The sequence below is a fragment of the Diospyros lotus genome, unplaced genomic scaffold (assembly GCF_014633365.1).
Source record: "Diospyros lotus cultivar Yz01 unplaced genomic scaffold, ASM1463336v1 superscaf1, whole genome shotgun sequence".
NCBI lineage: Eukaryota > Viridiplantae > Streptophyta > Magnoliopsida > Ericales > Ebenaceae > Diospyros > Diospyros lotus.
Window position 1 is genome coordinate 3,984,176 of NW_026267104.1, and position 16,311 is coordinate 4,000,486.

Sequence of the window (16,311 nt, forward strand, 5' to 3'; positions counted from 1 at the left end):
GAATTCAAGCCCATGAAGAATTCAAGCCTATGAAGAATTAAGGCCCAATTTGAGCAACCCATGGAAGATATTATTTGGAGAAGGCCCAAGGATTATTTTTAATCCTAATAAAGATTAAAAACCAATTTATAGAAATCTATTTTTATTTTTTATGTGAGAGCTTTATTAGGTGTGTTTTTTAGCTAAAATCCATTTAACTATTAGGTGGATATTATAGCTAAAATCCATTTAACTTTATGAGTGCTTTATTAGGTATGTATTTTAGCTAAAATCCATTTAATATTAGGTGTGTATTATAACTAAAATCCATTTAACTTTAAGTGTGTGAGTGCCCATTAGATATAATTATGTCTAGTTGAATAATTGAAATTGTGTGGTTTGTATTGCATCTTGTGGCCTATAAATAGATCACTTGATTGCATTTGTAAGTGTGATTATTATTCTTGAATAAAAGTTTAGTTATTTCCTTATAATTCTCTCTTTGAGAATTGTTCTTGTTCTTTCTCATTTTCTTTAGTACTTTCTCTTATAATCTTACTTTTTTTCTTTCTTCTTTTAAATTCTTATGTCATTTATTATTACTTTATTATTCACCGCCTAAATGGCCGGTTAATTTATGCCTTTAAATTTCTGCAATTTTAATTCTTGTCATTTAATTATTCACCGTCTAAATGGCCGATTAGTTTATGTCTTTAAATTTCTGCAATTTTAATTCTTGTCATTTAATTATCCACCGCCTAAATGGCCGGTTAGTTTATGCCTTTAAATTTCTTGTCATTTAAATTTCTGTCAATTAACTTTCAAATAAAAATGAGTAGTTAAATCTAATCTTGGGTTAAGCCAAGGACAGTGTCCAACGCCAATGATTCTCAAAGAAAGCTGCGCTTTAAATAAGTAACATTAATTTAAATTTCAGTATGAATGTGTATTAATTATTGAAAAATCACTAGGTTTGGATTGGAGCGTAAGCCTAACTTGAGCTTTCATGCCATGTATGAGAGTTACTAGAACTGGAAACGCTATCATACCTAAACCCAGATGATTAATTTAGTTGTTTTGTGTATTAATTGCAATTGGATTTATGGTGGTTGCTTAAATTAGAATCTCGCATATCATGTATGGGGATTGCTTAACCTAGAACTATCATAATCTCTAATTGCATTTAATAACAAACCCTCATATCTGAAATTAAATTAATGTTGCTAATTTTTTATGCTAAAATTTGGGAATCAACGGGTTGGTACTGAAATTGTCTTAACTCAAGCACTATCCAAATTCATATTTTTACGTTTAATGTTTATTTCAATTTCTACCTTACTTTATTTTCTAGTATCTGTTGTCTAAAAAAAACCCATAAAAAAACCTTGTTGCCAATTTATCCAAATGCGTGTGCGTGTGTGTGACATTCTTTTTCTTTTGCCATAAATAAATCTCTCAGTGGACGACCTGGATTCATCCAGAAAATATAAATTTAAATTTGGACTATAACTGCACTTGTACACTGGCGAGTATAAACCTCTCACTAAAATAAAAAAAAAATATAAAAGTTTTATTATGATTTGTTTTTATTGTGTTTTAATTGCAGGGTGAGAGTGCAGTCAATGACCCACGAGTGGGACCTCTTGGAGCAGTTTAGTAGGCTATCCGTTACTCCTGTTGAGGATGGGTCTTGGGTGTGTTGTGCTCATTTGGAGGTTCGCTCAGATTTAGTGGAGCAGAGTCGAGCATGTCAGTCTGGTGATAGATTGTTGTCTTTGATCATGGCAGATATGGTGAGATTTGCACTTCATGGGTATAGCCAGCGAGGTGATGGTCTCTTGTTGTATCGAGGCAGGATTTGTGTGCCAGAGGATGCCGAGTTGAGGCAGAGCATTTTATCAGAGGCCCATAGGTCACGTTACACCATTCATCCGGGTGTGACGAAGATGAACCATACCTTGCGGCAGTATTATTGGTGGGATGGCTTGAGGAGAGATATCGCAGCCTTTGTAGCTTTGTGTTCAGTGTGTCAGCAGATTAAGGCTGAGCACCAGCGGCCTGCAGGGTTATTGTAGCCATTACCCATTCTTGAGTGGAAGTGGGACAGTGTGGCCATGGATTTAATCACTGGTTTGCCGCGGACTAGGAGAAGCCATGAAGCTATTTGGGTCATCGTGGACAAACTGACGAAGTCTGTTCACTTCTTGTCGATAAAGAAGACATTCTCTCTGATTCAATTGGCGACCTTGTATGTGGATGAGATTGTGAGATTGCATGGGATTCCTTCCAGCATCGTATCAGATCGAGATTCGAGATTTACATCTCACTTATGGCGAAGTTTGCAGAAGGCTATGGGGACGCAGTTGAGATTCAGTACTGCATTTCATCCTCAGACAGATGGCCAGACCGAGCGCACTATTCAGATTTTGGAGCATATGTTGAGAACGTGCGTTCTGGAGTTTCGAGGTAGCTGGGATGATCATTTGCCTTTAGCAGAGTTTGCATATAATAACAGCTACCAGGCCAGTATTGGGATGCCTTCGTATGAAGCACTTTATGGTCGTCCATGTAGATCACTCATTTATTGGGAGTCACCAAGAGATAGAGGCTTGATGGGACCGAAGTTGGTCGAGCAGACCACGGCGAAGATTCAGACCATCAGAGACCACATGCAGAGAGCCCAGAGCAAGCAGAAGAGCTATGCAGATCGGCAATGGCGCATGCTTGAGTTTGCAGTAAGTGACCATGTTTGGCTCCGTGTGACTCCGAGGAGGGGTATTCGGAGATTTGGGTTGACAAGTAAACTGAGTCCACATTTCATTGGGCTGTTTGAGATTTTGGATAGAATGGGATCAGTTGTGTAACACCTCGCTCTCTCCGGTATGTTATAACTTAGGAAATTCTGGGCTAGAAATTTAATAATAATATTTTTTTTTTGAAACAAAACTCCAATCCATTATTTCTAGAATTCCCAAAATATCCATCCACAAATGCATCCCGTCATACATCAATCATACTTAATTAAGTATCTCATCAATAGCGGAAGCAGAATCGAACCTAACGCATATCATAGGGGTAACATCCATTCATTCATACATGACAACTAATACATGAGTTCTTAACAAAATATCTCACAAGAGTACATGAGTTTCTCAACATGAGTGGATTGCAGTTGAATCCTCATGACAAAAGGAAATACCGAAATTACATGAGAATTTACATGCCAAATTCCTTGACGTGCTATGACGTCACCTTTTGCCTTTTCCTGTACCATCACCGCAAGCCCCAACTGGAACATTTGAATGTTCCAAGGACAAAGTCCAAGTTAGATATTGACATCTAAGTGAGGGCGCATCATTCACATCATGATCGTGCATATAATGCAAAATGTTCATAATCCTAGTTTGGGCCGATGAGGCATAATTTCAATAAAAACATTTATTGATAAAAACATTTCTTGAGCATATTGCTCCATTCAAGCTTGCGCCTACTCTCCATCTTACCAGCCATCACACTAGGCTGAGAAGAGTAGCGATGCCTGTTCGTGCTCCCAAACGTACCACAATGCAAATATTCATAATCCTAGTTTGGGTCGACGAGGCATAATTTTAATAAAAACATTTCTTGATAAAAATATTTCTTGAGCATAATGCTCCAATCAAGCCTGCGCCTACTCTCCATCTTACCGGCCATCACACTAGGTCGAGAAGAGTAGCGATGCCTGTCCGTGCTCCCAAACGTACCACAATGCAAATGTATGCCCAATAAAATCTCGTGAATAGATGCATAATCATTCTCATCACATGTACATGAAACTACATGGTGCATGGCATACCAAAACATGTCAACATGATTTCCATAAGGTAATTTTTCAAGGAAAATATTTACATGAAATCGGCTGAAACCACTCACCTCAAATAATGTCAGATTTTTCCTCGATTCGCGTACCGACCCTCAAAAATCACAAGGACTCCAAGCACCGCAATCAAGATTCTCTAAAGCCACAATTATTTAAATAGTATCAATATTTTTCATTTTTTTATTTTCTTTCTATTTTCCATAATTTCTTATAATTTCCCCCTATATTCTCCCAAATAATCAAAATAAATATCATCTCTCATTATTTTCCAAATATTGGATGACCAAACCTTCCATAGAAATTTTCCAAGTTCTCAAAAAAATCCTCATAATTTTCAGAATTTATTTTCTATTTATTTCTTATTTTCTCCTTAATTTTTTAAAAATTAATACCTCAAAATCAAAATAAATATTATCCATGCATTTTTCTTCCAATTCTAAACATCAATAATTATAAAATGTCCTTCTCATATATCTGAAAGTTTTGAAAGAATTTTCGAAGATAACTGACCTTTCCGCGAAGCGATTCGGTGTTCTTCTATATAGCAATCGGGCCTCGATTTTCGCACCATGATCTTCTTTTGGAGCAAACTTCAACACGATTCATCAACATAGACTTCAAGATATTTTTCTAAAATTTTCTAGAATTTTCTACCCTTTTTTCCTTATTTCTCTATTTTCTTCCCTTTTTCTTTTCTTTCTTTCTTTTTCTTTTCTTCTTTTTTTATTTTTTTCTCTTCTTCTTCTTCTCTCCTCCTTCCTGCACGTCCACAATGGCCGCTGGGTCTCTCCTTCTTTCCCTTTTTTTTTTTCATTTTTCCTTTCTTTTTTTCCTTTCTTTTCTTCTTCTTCTTCTTCTTCTTCCCTCCTCCTTCTTGCACGTCCCCTGCTACTGCTGGACTGCCTCCTATTTCTTCATTTTTCTTTTTCTCTTTTTTTTCTTCTTCTTCTTCTTCTTCCTCCCTGCGCATCTGCCATGGCTGCCCGCCGTGAGCTCCCCCTCCGGTCACAGCTGCCTCGTCGGCCACCACGGTCTCCGTCACCGGCTTCGCCTGGCCCGCGGCCACCCGCCGCCTTCGCTGCTAGCTGCCGCTCGCCGTCGTCGTTGCCAATCGTTGCTCGTCCTTCTTCTCCAGCCGCTTCATTTTCTCAGCCATTCCTCCATCACTCCTTTCGCTCTCAATCACTCTCTCTTAATCTCTAGTTCTCTCTCTCCCCTTCTATTGATCACGGACGCCCCATACCACCTGCTCCTCCATTCCCTCAATCCACTTCAGTCCAAATCAAATCCATTCCCCTGTAGCTTGCCCATGCTTCACGCATACCTTACACACACACACATATATAATTATATCATATAATTGTACTATTTACATATTATACTATGTACTAATTGCATCATAAACCCTCCAATCTCTTTTAATTCCCTTTGAGACTTGTTAAATTTCAAGAAACCCATTAGAACCATCAAACTTGCAAGCCACCCTTTAATATTCGTAAAATTAATACCAGACACTACTCGATAAAAATTAATTTCGTCCCTACGCCTGCACGGGACATTTATTTCATCTGACATCACCTCAGGGTTGGCCCATACGCAAAATTGAACCACCCTCAGGGCCCCTCTGCCTTCCCTGATATTCCATTCGACCCTCTCCTAACCATTCAATTTTTACAGCTGTATTTTCGTTATACCAAAAACTATCTCAGATTCAATTTCTTTTAGCGCCATAAATCATGTCTCGGAACGCTCATCAATATCGCGCCCTCTTTCCTGAGCATCCAAGTCCTAAGGCATTCCCTGTCGTCGATTTGGCAGTTTATTCAGTACTCGAACCCTTTTTCTGTAGTTTATTAGCCCATTTTCTCAAAATTGGCGTTTGGGCTTTCCAGACCACTCAATATCTGTAACGCCCCGCTCCCACTTACGGGTGTTACCGGCGAATAATCACCCAGATTCCTCGCCCAATGCCCGGTTTAGAAGGGTGGACTATGTTTCATAGGGAAACGCCCTAGGTGGGAACTAGGTTTCGTCCGTCCCTTCGCTTATCCGAGATCAACAAACGACTTTAGGCTATCTAAAGTTTTAAATTTCCTAATTGAATTTCTATTAAATTTCCCAAAGTCCCTTCGATTCAAAAATCAATTCACCAGGCTCGAACTTATTACACTTCATGCTTGCCTTAAATAATCGTCCAAGCATCTCATCATTTTCCCAAATCTCGAGGGATTTTTCACACTTATCATCCTCCAATCTGTGGAAATTGCTGCCCAAATCTTCCAAATAACCTTTAATCAAAATTAATTTTTGGGTTCTCGAACACTACGACTCACATTTTCGATGTCGGCACGCTCTATGAGCTCCAAAATAATTTCTAGAATTTTTTCCAATTTTTTTGGAATTTTTCTGACATTTCTCCAAATTTTCTCTTTTTATTTTTCTTTATTTCTATTATTTTTTTTTTGGAAAAAAAAATTAGCTAGAGGGCCCCACGGCGGTCTGGGGCCCAAATGGGCCCGACTGGGCCACAGCCGCGCGGCTGGTCTCGGCCGCGGGCTTACCACGCGCGTCTGCTGCGCGCTGGCCGTCTGCCGTGCGCCCGCGTGCGCCCGCGCACCCCACTGCTGCCAGCTGCCTGGTGGCTGCCTACTGCCCCTGTAACCTTCAAAAAACTGCAACTTGGCACTTCTTTTTCCCAACTCTCCAAAAGTCCATAAATCACCAAATTTTGTAAAATCTTATTTTATTAAATATACATCATTTTTGCCCCAAATTACCAATGAGGGGCTTCATACAAACCAACAAAATAAAAGATGTACACAACCTTTACATGGCAACCAAAAATTACATAGGCTAAGCATGATCTTCTTCTATGCTCCTACCCACTTTCATGTACCAAATCCCTTTCCAAAGCATCTTCCAACACCTCATTTCCTCATGGATCCTTAAGCTTCACCAAGAGAACCAACAAGCCTCCATGACCACTTCCCATATTTTTCTCAAACTCCTCTAGGCTTCATGCTCTTCTTCTTCTTCCTCCTTTCTTCTTTCTCTTCTTCTTAGGCTCATGAGAGACTTCTCCAATTTCTCTCCCAACTTCCCTCTTTTCTTTTCCTTTTGATTTGCTTTCTTGTCTTGAAAATCCAAATGGAAGACTAGATCTTGTCCATCCATCTTTCTTTACTTTTAGAGAGTAGATCTTAGCCACTCAAACTCATTCCTTTCTCATTTAATTTAATGAGACTAATTTCATGACAAGCACCTTGAAAGACTAATTTCCATTTAGTCTTATTTATTTAATCTTGACCATTTTCCTACATCACACTTGAAAGACATAATTACATATCTTTTTCTTTTAATTAATTCCCCCATTTTCATTCATTAATGAGAGACAACTTTCCAATTTCATTTGGCATTATTTAAATTCCCATGCTCTCAAGACATAATCCCCACCATTGGACCTCTTTCCAATTCCAAGACAAATTTTTCACCATTGGATCATTTTGGTCTTCCAACCCATAAATAGATTTCTTATCCATTTATTTTATTTGGACAATTTTCAAGCTCATCACTTGAGTGATATAATCCAATTTCTTTTGGATTTATTTTATTCACTCTTTTCCCAATTTTCAAAACCAAAGATGGCCCTTGGATCATTTCCTTATTCCAAGGCTAAATCTCATCCCTTGAATTTTCTTTACTTTTCAATTATTTAAATTGGACTATTTTCACCCATTTATCATGAGTGACTAATTTCACTCAATTCTCATTTTCTTTTATTTCCCATAATGATTACACCCACATGGCCCATAATGATTACACTCATATGAGCTAAAAGCTTCCTTTTTCATCATCCATGCATCCATAAAATATCCACACACACATGCACATACATATCTTCTCAAGACTTACCATGGGCATACATACACATGCATCACCTCCCATATACACTTATGTCATTATATGCATGGATATCTTCCATCACCATTTAGATTTAATTAAATCCCACAATTTACTCGAACAAGATTTTGCCAAATGTCATCTCCAGACACTAATCTTGTCTTTCAAGCATTAATCCAAGCTATCCAAATTCAACCACCATTTAATCACCAATTTAGGAAAAATAATTCATTTCCTCTCACAAGCTTATTTTTTCCTTTTTTCCATAAATTAATTCCCTCTTGGAATTTTTCTCTACCATCACTCAAGATCAATTTAGGGACATTTTATTCATAAATATATCCCCTTGTCTGCCGATATCATTAAGCCTCCCTATGCTTGGCTTTTATCCATCTCGAATATTTACTCACACAACTCAATAAAAGTCGATTCATTCCCAGCACCCTCCTGACGCCTTTATTCATCCCAATAACACTTTAGGGTTGTCCCTTACACAAAATCGGACAATACTCCTGGCCCCTCCGACGATCCGAATGCCACAGCCACACTCTTTAGGCCATTCGGCTTTCAAACAGTTGTACTATAGCTATACTGAAAACTATATCCATTTTCGTCTTATTTTTCATCATAAATCCCGACTTGCGGCGCTACCAACATTGTGCCTTTCTCCTTAGACATCCAAGTCTTTGGGCACTCCCTACCGTTGATTCGGTAATTCAACTGTACCACAGTTGTACCAAAACTATCTCAAATTTTGGTCTTTTTCAGCGTTATAAATCCCATCTCAAGACGCTAACCACTTTCATGCCCTCTGTCTTGGACATTCAAGTCTCGAAGGCTTCCCTGCTGTCGATTCGACAAATTTTATTGCTAATCCGCTACTCAAATCCACCCTCGGATTCCTCAAGCCACTCAAGGCTCCCTTAGACATGACTAGAAATCACGTTTTCCACCACTAGGTGGCACCCGAGTTTTTATGTCTAACCTCTCACTGGGTCTTGCTACCCAAATGACCCAAAATGCCCCTCCCCGAGGCACCTTTACTCTCAATTGCCACCTCATCCCAAAGGCACTTTGGGATTTTCTCTTTTAATTTATACACCGGTAACACGAGGTGTTACAATATCCTTCTTAAAATAATTAAAAATCATTTATTCTGACACCCCCCCTCAGTTGTCCCACGTGCACAATATTTTTCATGTTTCGATGTTGCGGAGGTACATTCCGGATCCACTCATGTCATTGATTATCAGGCTCTCTCAGTATCAGATGATGTTTCTTATGAGGAGGTGCCTGTTTGTATCTTGGATCGGAAGGAGAAAGTACTCCGGACACGGGTGATTCCTTATGTGAAGGTGCAGTGGGGACGACACACTCCAAATGAGGCCATATGGGAGTTAGAGTGCAGGATGCGAGATGCCTACCCCCAGCTTTTTGTAGATTAGTCAGGTATGAATTTGGAGGACCAAATTCCTCAAGGCAGGAAAGTTGTAACATCCTAAATTTCCATTTTTAATTTATGTAATTCTTGTCATCATGGTTAGATAGACTGCATGGGTGTGTGAGTCATGTAGTCGGGATGTCTGGTGGATGTTGTGAGCATTTCGGGAAGTTCGGAGTGGAGTTTTGCATATTCTGGGAGGTTAAGTCGACTTAAAGTGGGTGAAGAGTTGACTGAGCTTAAGTCGACTTAAGGTCTATGTTCAGTTAACTTAATGTTAAGTCGACTTAATGGGGTGAACCTAAGTCGACTTAGGGTGAACCAAAGTCGACTTATCTGCAATCAAATTGCAAAATTTAAGAAACCCTCTCACGTGAAATGGCAGCAGAAGCAGCGGGCGAAGGGAGAGAAGAAAAGGGAAGAAAAGAGAAGAAAGGAAGGAAAAGAAGAGAAAAGAGGAAGAAAAAGGTAAGATCCGACCGCTAGGAATTATATTTAAGTAGTATTAAGCCTTTTTGGCGGATTAATTTTGGACTTAAACGGTTAAAATTGTGTATATAAATGATGGTATTTTTTGGTAATGTTGGCTTTGTTAGGAAAAAGGAGATTTATTTGGCTAATCTAGACTTGGATAAAGGAGTTCCAGCTATTGAGGCAAGTTCCTTCTTTTATTTTTATTATATGATGCTTATGGTGGCCCATAGCCTATGTGGGGTCGGTGTGTGTATATGTTTGGCTGGGTTAGGAGGATTTGTTCCCCTCCTACTTTCCTTTCAGTGGGATGATGCGTTTTTGTGGGGTTATGGTTAGGGTTTGCTCACCCTGCCAGGGAGGCTTTTGTTCCTCATGTGTTGACCATTGTGGGTCTGCATTGATGTGTGAGTATGGTTCCGCGTCCTTGAGACACATTTGTGTGGGTTATTGTGAGGTGTTTTACCATATATGTATATGATGACATGCATGGATATATGGGTATTCCCACGCGTGTGTGTGTGGATGGTGATTATGTGTTATGGGTGCGCATGACATTACATTATGCATGATGATGATAATGGGGATGGTATTGGTGGGGCTCGAGGGGCCTATCCACGTGCGATCGTATCGTGAGGGGTGATCCATGATCAGGAGTTTGGCAATGGCGCGCGGCGCCTTGATACATATTGGCATACTTGCATTGCACCCTCTATATTATTATGTGATAGTGAGAGTTGCCCTATCATATTGATATTGTGTATGAGTATATACCTCTTCTATACTTTATTATTGTGCTGAGTTAGGGTTGGGGCATTCTCTCTTATTGTTATTTCCTGTTCAGTATTTCCTTGTTTATGCTTGTTGAGTCTTGTGACTCACTCCTTACTTTTGCATCATTCCAGGTCGTGGCAAGAGCATAGTAGGTGAGGATTCTAGTAGGCCTGGCGCAACTTAGAGGGTGTACAGAGCAGTCTTATGTCGACCCCAGCCTTATTTTGGATCTTTTGCATTTTGTATACAGTTACCCTGTGTATATAGGTTTTGGGGGCCCTGATACTATTTTGTGTGTGGTTGTTCCGGCATCTTGGGTTGTGTATCATATTAAATCCCAGGATCGCTGATGTTTATTATATATGCATGATGTGGGTTTTCCCTTTTGGTAGTCTCAGTTGCAATTTTGTGTGTGTATTGGGCCAGGCTTCCAGGCTGTGCTGATTTCGGCAGTTACCTATATTTTTGACGCCGTTCCTCAGCTGCCTTTGGCCAGGGTAGTTAGGGTGGGGGTGTCACAGGTATAATTGGATCGTTCCAATTATTAATACATAAACAAATAACAAGAGGGTTGTGCCACATAGATGCTTGCAGTTCTTGTAATGGATAGTATTATGTGACCTAGCCACATGTCCTTCTTCTTGTCGTACGATGTTGTATGAATAAATCGACTCCTTTTTCTCGATGTAGTGATTTAAATTGACTCCTTTTCTCAATATGGTGAGTTATTATTATTATATCATCCCTTGTAGTTCAAGTTTATAAAGAACTTGAAAGTGTCCGAGCTCAACATGTCTCGACCTTAGTGGGTCTACACGTGTAAAGGTGTAATCCAATATTAGGTTGAATTTTATATTTTTTATAGTTCAAACAAAAAATATATAATTGAATTAAGACTTGGAAAAATTTGTTTAGCATAGAAATAATATCTTGTTTTATGTGAAAATAAGTAGTAGGAGCTATTTATTTTGCCCTCTCTTATAATCACTCAGAATATAATCAATTTTTAGATGACCGAAATAATAAAATCATAGTGAATTATGCTGCAACTATTTACATGCCTGTGAGATAGGATTTTCAGGCATGACGAATCTTGTTAATATTCAACTTATTTTTATGAAATAATTCACTTGGTTAAAAAACACCAAAGGATGAAATATTTGTTAAATCGAGACCTATGCAACAATGCATATAATTCATCCTACTATTTCTGCACGTCTCTCTTTACATGTGAACCGAGGCCAAAATTTTCTATAAACAATGACTTAGATGACGTAACCTAACTCCCCAACATTTTGCATGTGCGCCCACCTACCTAATTGATAGTTTGGATTGGATTTCAGTGACGAAAATTATATCTGCACTAAAATTAGTGATGGAAGCATTTTCGTCGCTAAACGGCAACAGAATGCAATTCATCGCTGATTTCTCTTTTTTGTGGTGGGAATTCATTTGTCGTTGTCTTTTTTGTCATCAAAACAGTGATGGAATTTTTTTTGTCGTTAAAACAGCAACGAAAATTCTTTCGTCGCTAACTTGCTAGCGTTTAGTGACAACAATTTTTTCCATCACTATTTTGCTACGGCTTAGAGATGAAAATTTTTTTCATTGCTAATCTGTCATAAAAAATTTCATCGTTGATCTGTCTCTAATCTCTTGCTAAATAACTATGGAATTGTTTCCATCACTAAATATCGTTTTTCTTGTAGTGAATATTGGTGAAAGATCTTTAATACCACCATATGATCAAATTTACTTTGTAGACTTCGCATAACTTTTCCAATTGAACTTTAATTTCGGTTCTCCATCATTTTTCCATCTAATACCATCTAATTCATTATGGAATTTATTTTTGTAAAATATTCTGAAATTTTTTCATTTCCTTTCATCTCCATCACTTCAAATTAGAGCCTCAAGGATTGTTAACAAACATTCTTCACTTAATCTTGGCCAGAATATGTTGTTGCAAGAGTTTTCCATGCTCTTGAGCATTATTTGCCTTGAGTATGCTCTCATAAACTGGAGTTCCAATTGCTTGATATATTTAGAACAGTGTGTTTCTATCATTTTGATCAAGGCATTTCTTTGTGCTCTGCTAAATTGATCTTCATCTTTCGAATTAAAGCTGTACATATATTCTTCTACAATTTTCCACAAATCTTCAGATTCAAGACACAACTTCATGTTACTCTGGTAATCTAATTTTTCTCCACTGAAACAAGGCACCAAAGGAAACAAGTTTGTAATTGGCCACTATTTTCAAACCTCCTATACGGCTATGTCAATTTGAAGGCAAGAAATTTAGATAATTGTGGAACAATTTAATCTGAAAATTTACTTCCTATTTTTTTAGCTTATAAAATACTTCGTCATGGGGGTCTTATGCATGCGTATCAGCTGGCATATAGCAACCAACAAAACAATAATACGGAGGAAAAAAAAAAAAAAGGTCAAAATGATTCTTCAACTTACATAATTATGCAACTCTAGAAGAGACTCTATTCATGTTTAGATTCAATACATGACTACATTCTATAATTATTCTAGAAAATTAGTTGTCAAATTCTGCTTATCCCGTCAGTACTGGTGAGTACGGAGCAAAGTACACGAAAAATGAAAATATATTTCAACCCTGTCCATATATTAGCACATAAAAGGCGACTGCGGCATGCCCCATTCACACAGCAATATCAATGTCAACTAAAGGGTCTCGCCTGCACGCTTCATGCATTCATCGTGGATTATATGCACACGCATGTACTTTTTGTGATTACATTGTGAACAAATAAATGTTTTACAATTCTATTTTGCTGAAAAAATAATTAATGCTATCGGTAAAAATGTTAACTGAAGAATGGTAGTTGGCAAAGACGGGGAACAGATCAAGAATTTCATTTTCCAAATATTATTCTTTCTTCTTTCAGGTACATGTGCGCGGCAAAGGCAAAGAGGGGGAGCGAAGAATTTAGTTTGCCAAATATTATTCTTTATTCTTTGTTAGGTGAGGAGAAAAAATGGAGAAGCAATATGATCAAGTCAGACCCCATTATCAGAAATTGATGACGCATTATCTAGACAAAGAATCGCAATGCGAAAAAATAAGAATTGGACGAGGAGAATAAAAAGATTAATTTATAAAAGACTTGTCTTTTTTTCACCGCCAACCCCACCCCAACCCCCAACACGGGAGCGAGTTTCTGCGTACAAATAATTCCAAAGTGTCAACTGGCGGGCGGACGAGGCCATCACACAACGCAACACGAACTTCCTCCCCCCAATTTATTCATTTTACTCGTTTCTAGTTGCCACCACACAAAAAAGACTGCTCTTTTATTTCGATCATTTTCACACCGAGAGAGAGGGAAGAGAGTTTATTTCAACCATTTTCCACAAACACACACACACACAACGAGAGAGAGAGAGAGGGAAGAGAGTTTATTTCAACCATTTTCCACAAACACACACACACAACGAGAGAGAGAGAGAGAGAGAGAGAGAGTCTACTTCCTGGCGGACAAGGCCGTAACACAACGCGCGTGGAAAACACACCTCGCATTTAAATTCCTTTTCATTGTGTTGGAAAAATTTTTTGTCCTTCCGACACAACACATGCAATTTTCAATATTAAATTTCTAAGTTCAGTTCCCCTTTTACTGCTTATAAATTCGGCCTGCTGATCCCGGGTTCCCTGGGTTCATTTTCCTCAATACCTGCCAACACATGGACTATCAATATTAAAATTTCTAAGTTCGGTTTCCCTTTTACTGCTTATAAATTTGGCCTGCTGATCCAGTAATCCCTATATTCATTTTCCTCTCTCTCTCTCTCTCTCTATTCTGAACTCCTCGGCCATGGAGATTGAATCAAAAACCCAAGAGAAGACCGGGTTGATCAACCTGCTGATGAGGGGGTTGATCAAGGGCAAGCTGTTAGAGTTAGCCAAGAAGGCAAAGAAGACTATCCAAGATGACCCGAGGAGAATTATTCACTCTCTCAAAGTAGGATTGGCTCTCACGTTGGTGTCCTCCTTTTACTACTTGAGGCCATTGTATAATGCTTTCGGGGAATCGGGCATGTGGGCTATCCTAACCGTGGTGGTTGTTTTTGAGTTCACAATTGGTAATCATACATACTTGGAATTAGTATATATGGTTTGTAGTCTCCCTCTTTTTAATTTTAACTCATTGATGAATCCTTCTCTGTGTCTCTTCTAGGGGCCACCCTCTCCAAGAGCATAAACAGAGGCTTTGCAACATTTCTTGCCAGTGCTCTAGGCATTGAAGCCCAACAATTGGCTTGCCTACTTGGACACAAAGGACAATCCACTGTTCTTAGGCTCTTTGTCTTCCTTCTTGTGATGATGATGACTCAAAATCCTGGTTTATCCGTGATTTAGGTTTCCTAATTTGATTGAGATTTATCTCATTTGGAGGAATATCCTCTCAAGTCATCTTTTATCAGGATAGGGTTTTCCTATGTCTATCAAGAGATGGTTTTGTGTCCATAAATAGGTGCCCAAGTCATAAGATTCAGTGCGTCATATCACTATTGTATCAGATACAATTTATAGTGGTATTCTGTTCTTTTTACCCGTGGTTTTTTCCCGATTTGGGTTTTTCACGTAAATCCTTGTGTTTGTGTGTTTGATTTGTTGGTTTGATTGTTGGCTATTCTCGATTCATATATTTTTTCGTAACAAAGTGGTATCAGAGCCATTTAAATAAAACCATCAACGTTTGAGTTAATCCAAGCTGTTGGATTTGTGAGAAAAAAAAAATTCAGAAATCAAGAAAAAGCTACAGAGTCTTTTTCCTCGCCAACGAGTTTGAGCAGCAGCCCCAGCAGGGGTGGATCTACGTGTGAGCTGCCCTGGGCTGAAGCCCAGGGCAGCCCACAACCAAAATAAAATTTGTAGAGTAAATTTTTTAATTATTTAGTATTAGCCCAGCCCAAAATCAGCCCAACCCACCCACTTGCCTGCAAGCCACGGCCTCGCTCGACCTCTCTTCTCCTTCCTCTCTCTCGACCTCGCTCTCGCTCTCGCTCACGGCTCACCCTTGCTGCCTCTCGCTCTCTGCCTCCTCTTCTCTTGTTCGTCCGCTCGTGCTTGCCCTCTCTCTTGCTCTCGCTCGCCCTCGTTCTCCGCCTCTCTTGCTGTCGCTCGCCCTCGCTGCCTCTCGCCCTCGTTCTCTGCCTCTTTTACTCTCGCTCGCCCTCCGGCTCTCGCTGCCTTTCTCTTGCTCTCGCTCGCCCTCGCTCTCCGCCTCTCTTGCTGTCTCTCGCCCTCGCTGCCTTTCTCTCGCTCTCGCTCTCGCGCTCGCGCTCGCCCTCGCTCGCCCTCATTGCCTCTCGCCCTCGCTCTCTGCCTGATTGCCTCTCTCTTGCTTTCACTCGCCCTCGCCCCCACGCTCGCTCGGCCAGTCGGCTTCGCCCTCTTGCTCGCTGCCCTGCCTCTGATTCAGGTCTTTGTTTTACCCCCCCAAGCTTCCAGATTTGCTTCATTCGAGCCCAGCTGCCCAGGCATGTTTTCTATTCTTTCAGTTGTTTGATTCTCTCGATTGATAGCTAAATGTAGATAGTTTTTTTATTTTTCGCCCATTATTTTTTTCTTGTTTATGCTTGATTTGTTGTTGAAATCGCTGCCTTTTTTCTAGTTTTAAGTAAGTAATTTTCTGCTAATTTTGTGTATGGTTGCCTATTTGACTACTGCATTTAGTTAGGAACTTAGAAATTGGCTTGGCTGGAAATCTGAAATTTGTTATTGGAAGCCTAAAATTTGTTATTGTGAATCTGTTATTGAATATTTGAATCGACCATACTTTTGCCTTCTCTTGTTTAAACTCTAGAAATACAGTTGTTGTATTAGACTTTCATTTGCCTCAAATTT

General features: G+C 39.2%; 2 protein-coding genes across 2 annotated transcripts in view; one reads left to right on the plus strand and one right to left on the minus strand.

The window, feature by feature from the left end:
• Nucleotides 1-16,311, minus strand: part of LOC127793259 (bifunctional TH2 protein, mitochondrial-like) — an 87,743-nt gene that overhangs the window by 38,202 nt on the left and 33,230 nt on the right. The gene's annotated exons all lie outside the window — the stretch shown is intronic.
• LOC127793140 (aluminum-activated malate transporter 8-like) overlaps nucleotides 14,276-16,311 on the plus strand; it is an 8,317-nt gene continuing 6,281 nt past the window's right edge. The window contains exons 1-2 of the mRNA XM_052323921.1: nucleotides 14,276-14,543; nucleotides 14,639-14,782. Of these exons, the coding sequence (XP_052179881.1) occupies nucleotides 14,276-14,543; nucleotides 14,639-14,782 (412 nt within the window). The remainder of the gene's footprint in view (nucleotides 14,544-14,638; nucleotides 14,783-16,311) is intronic.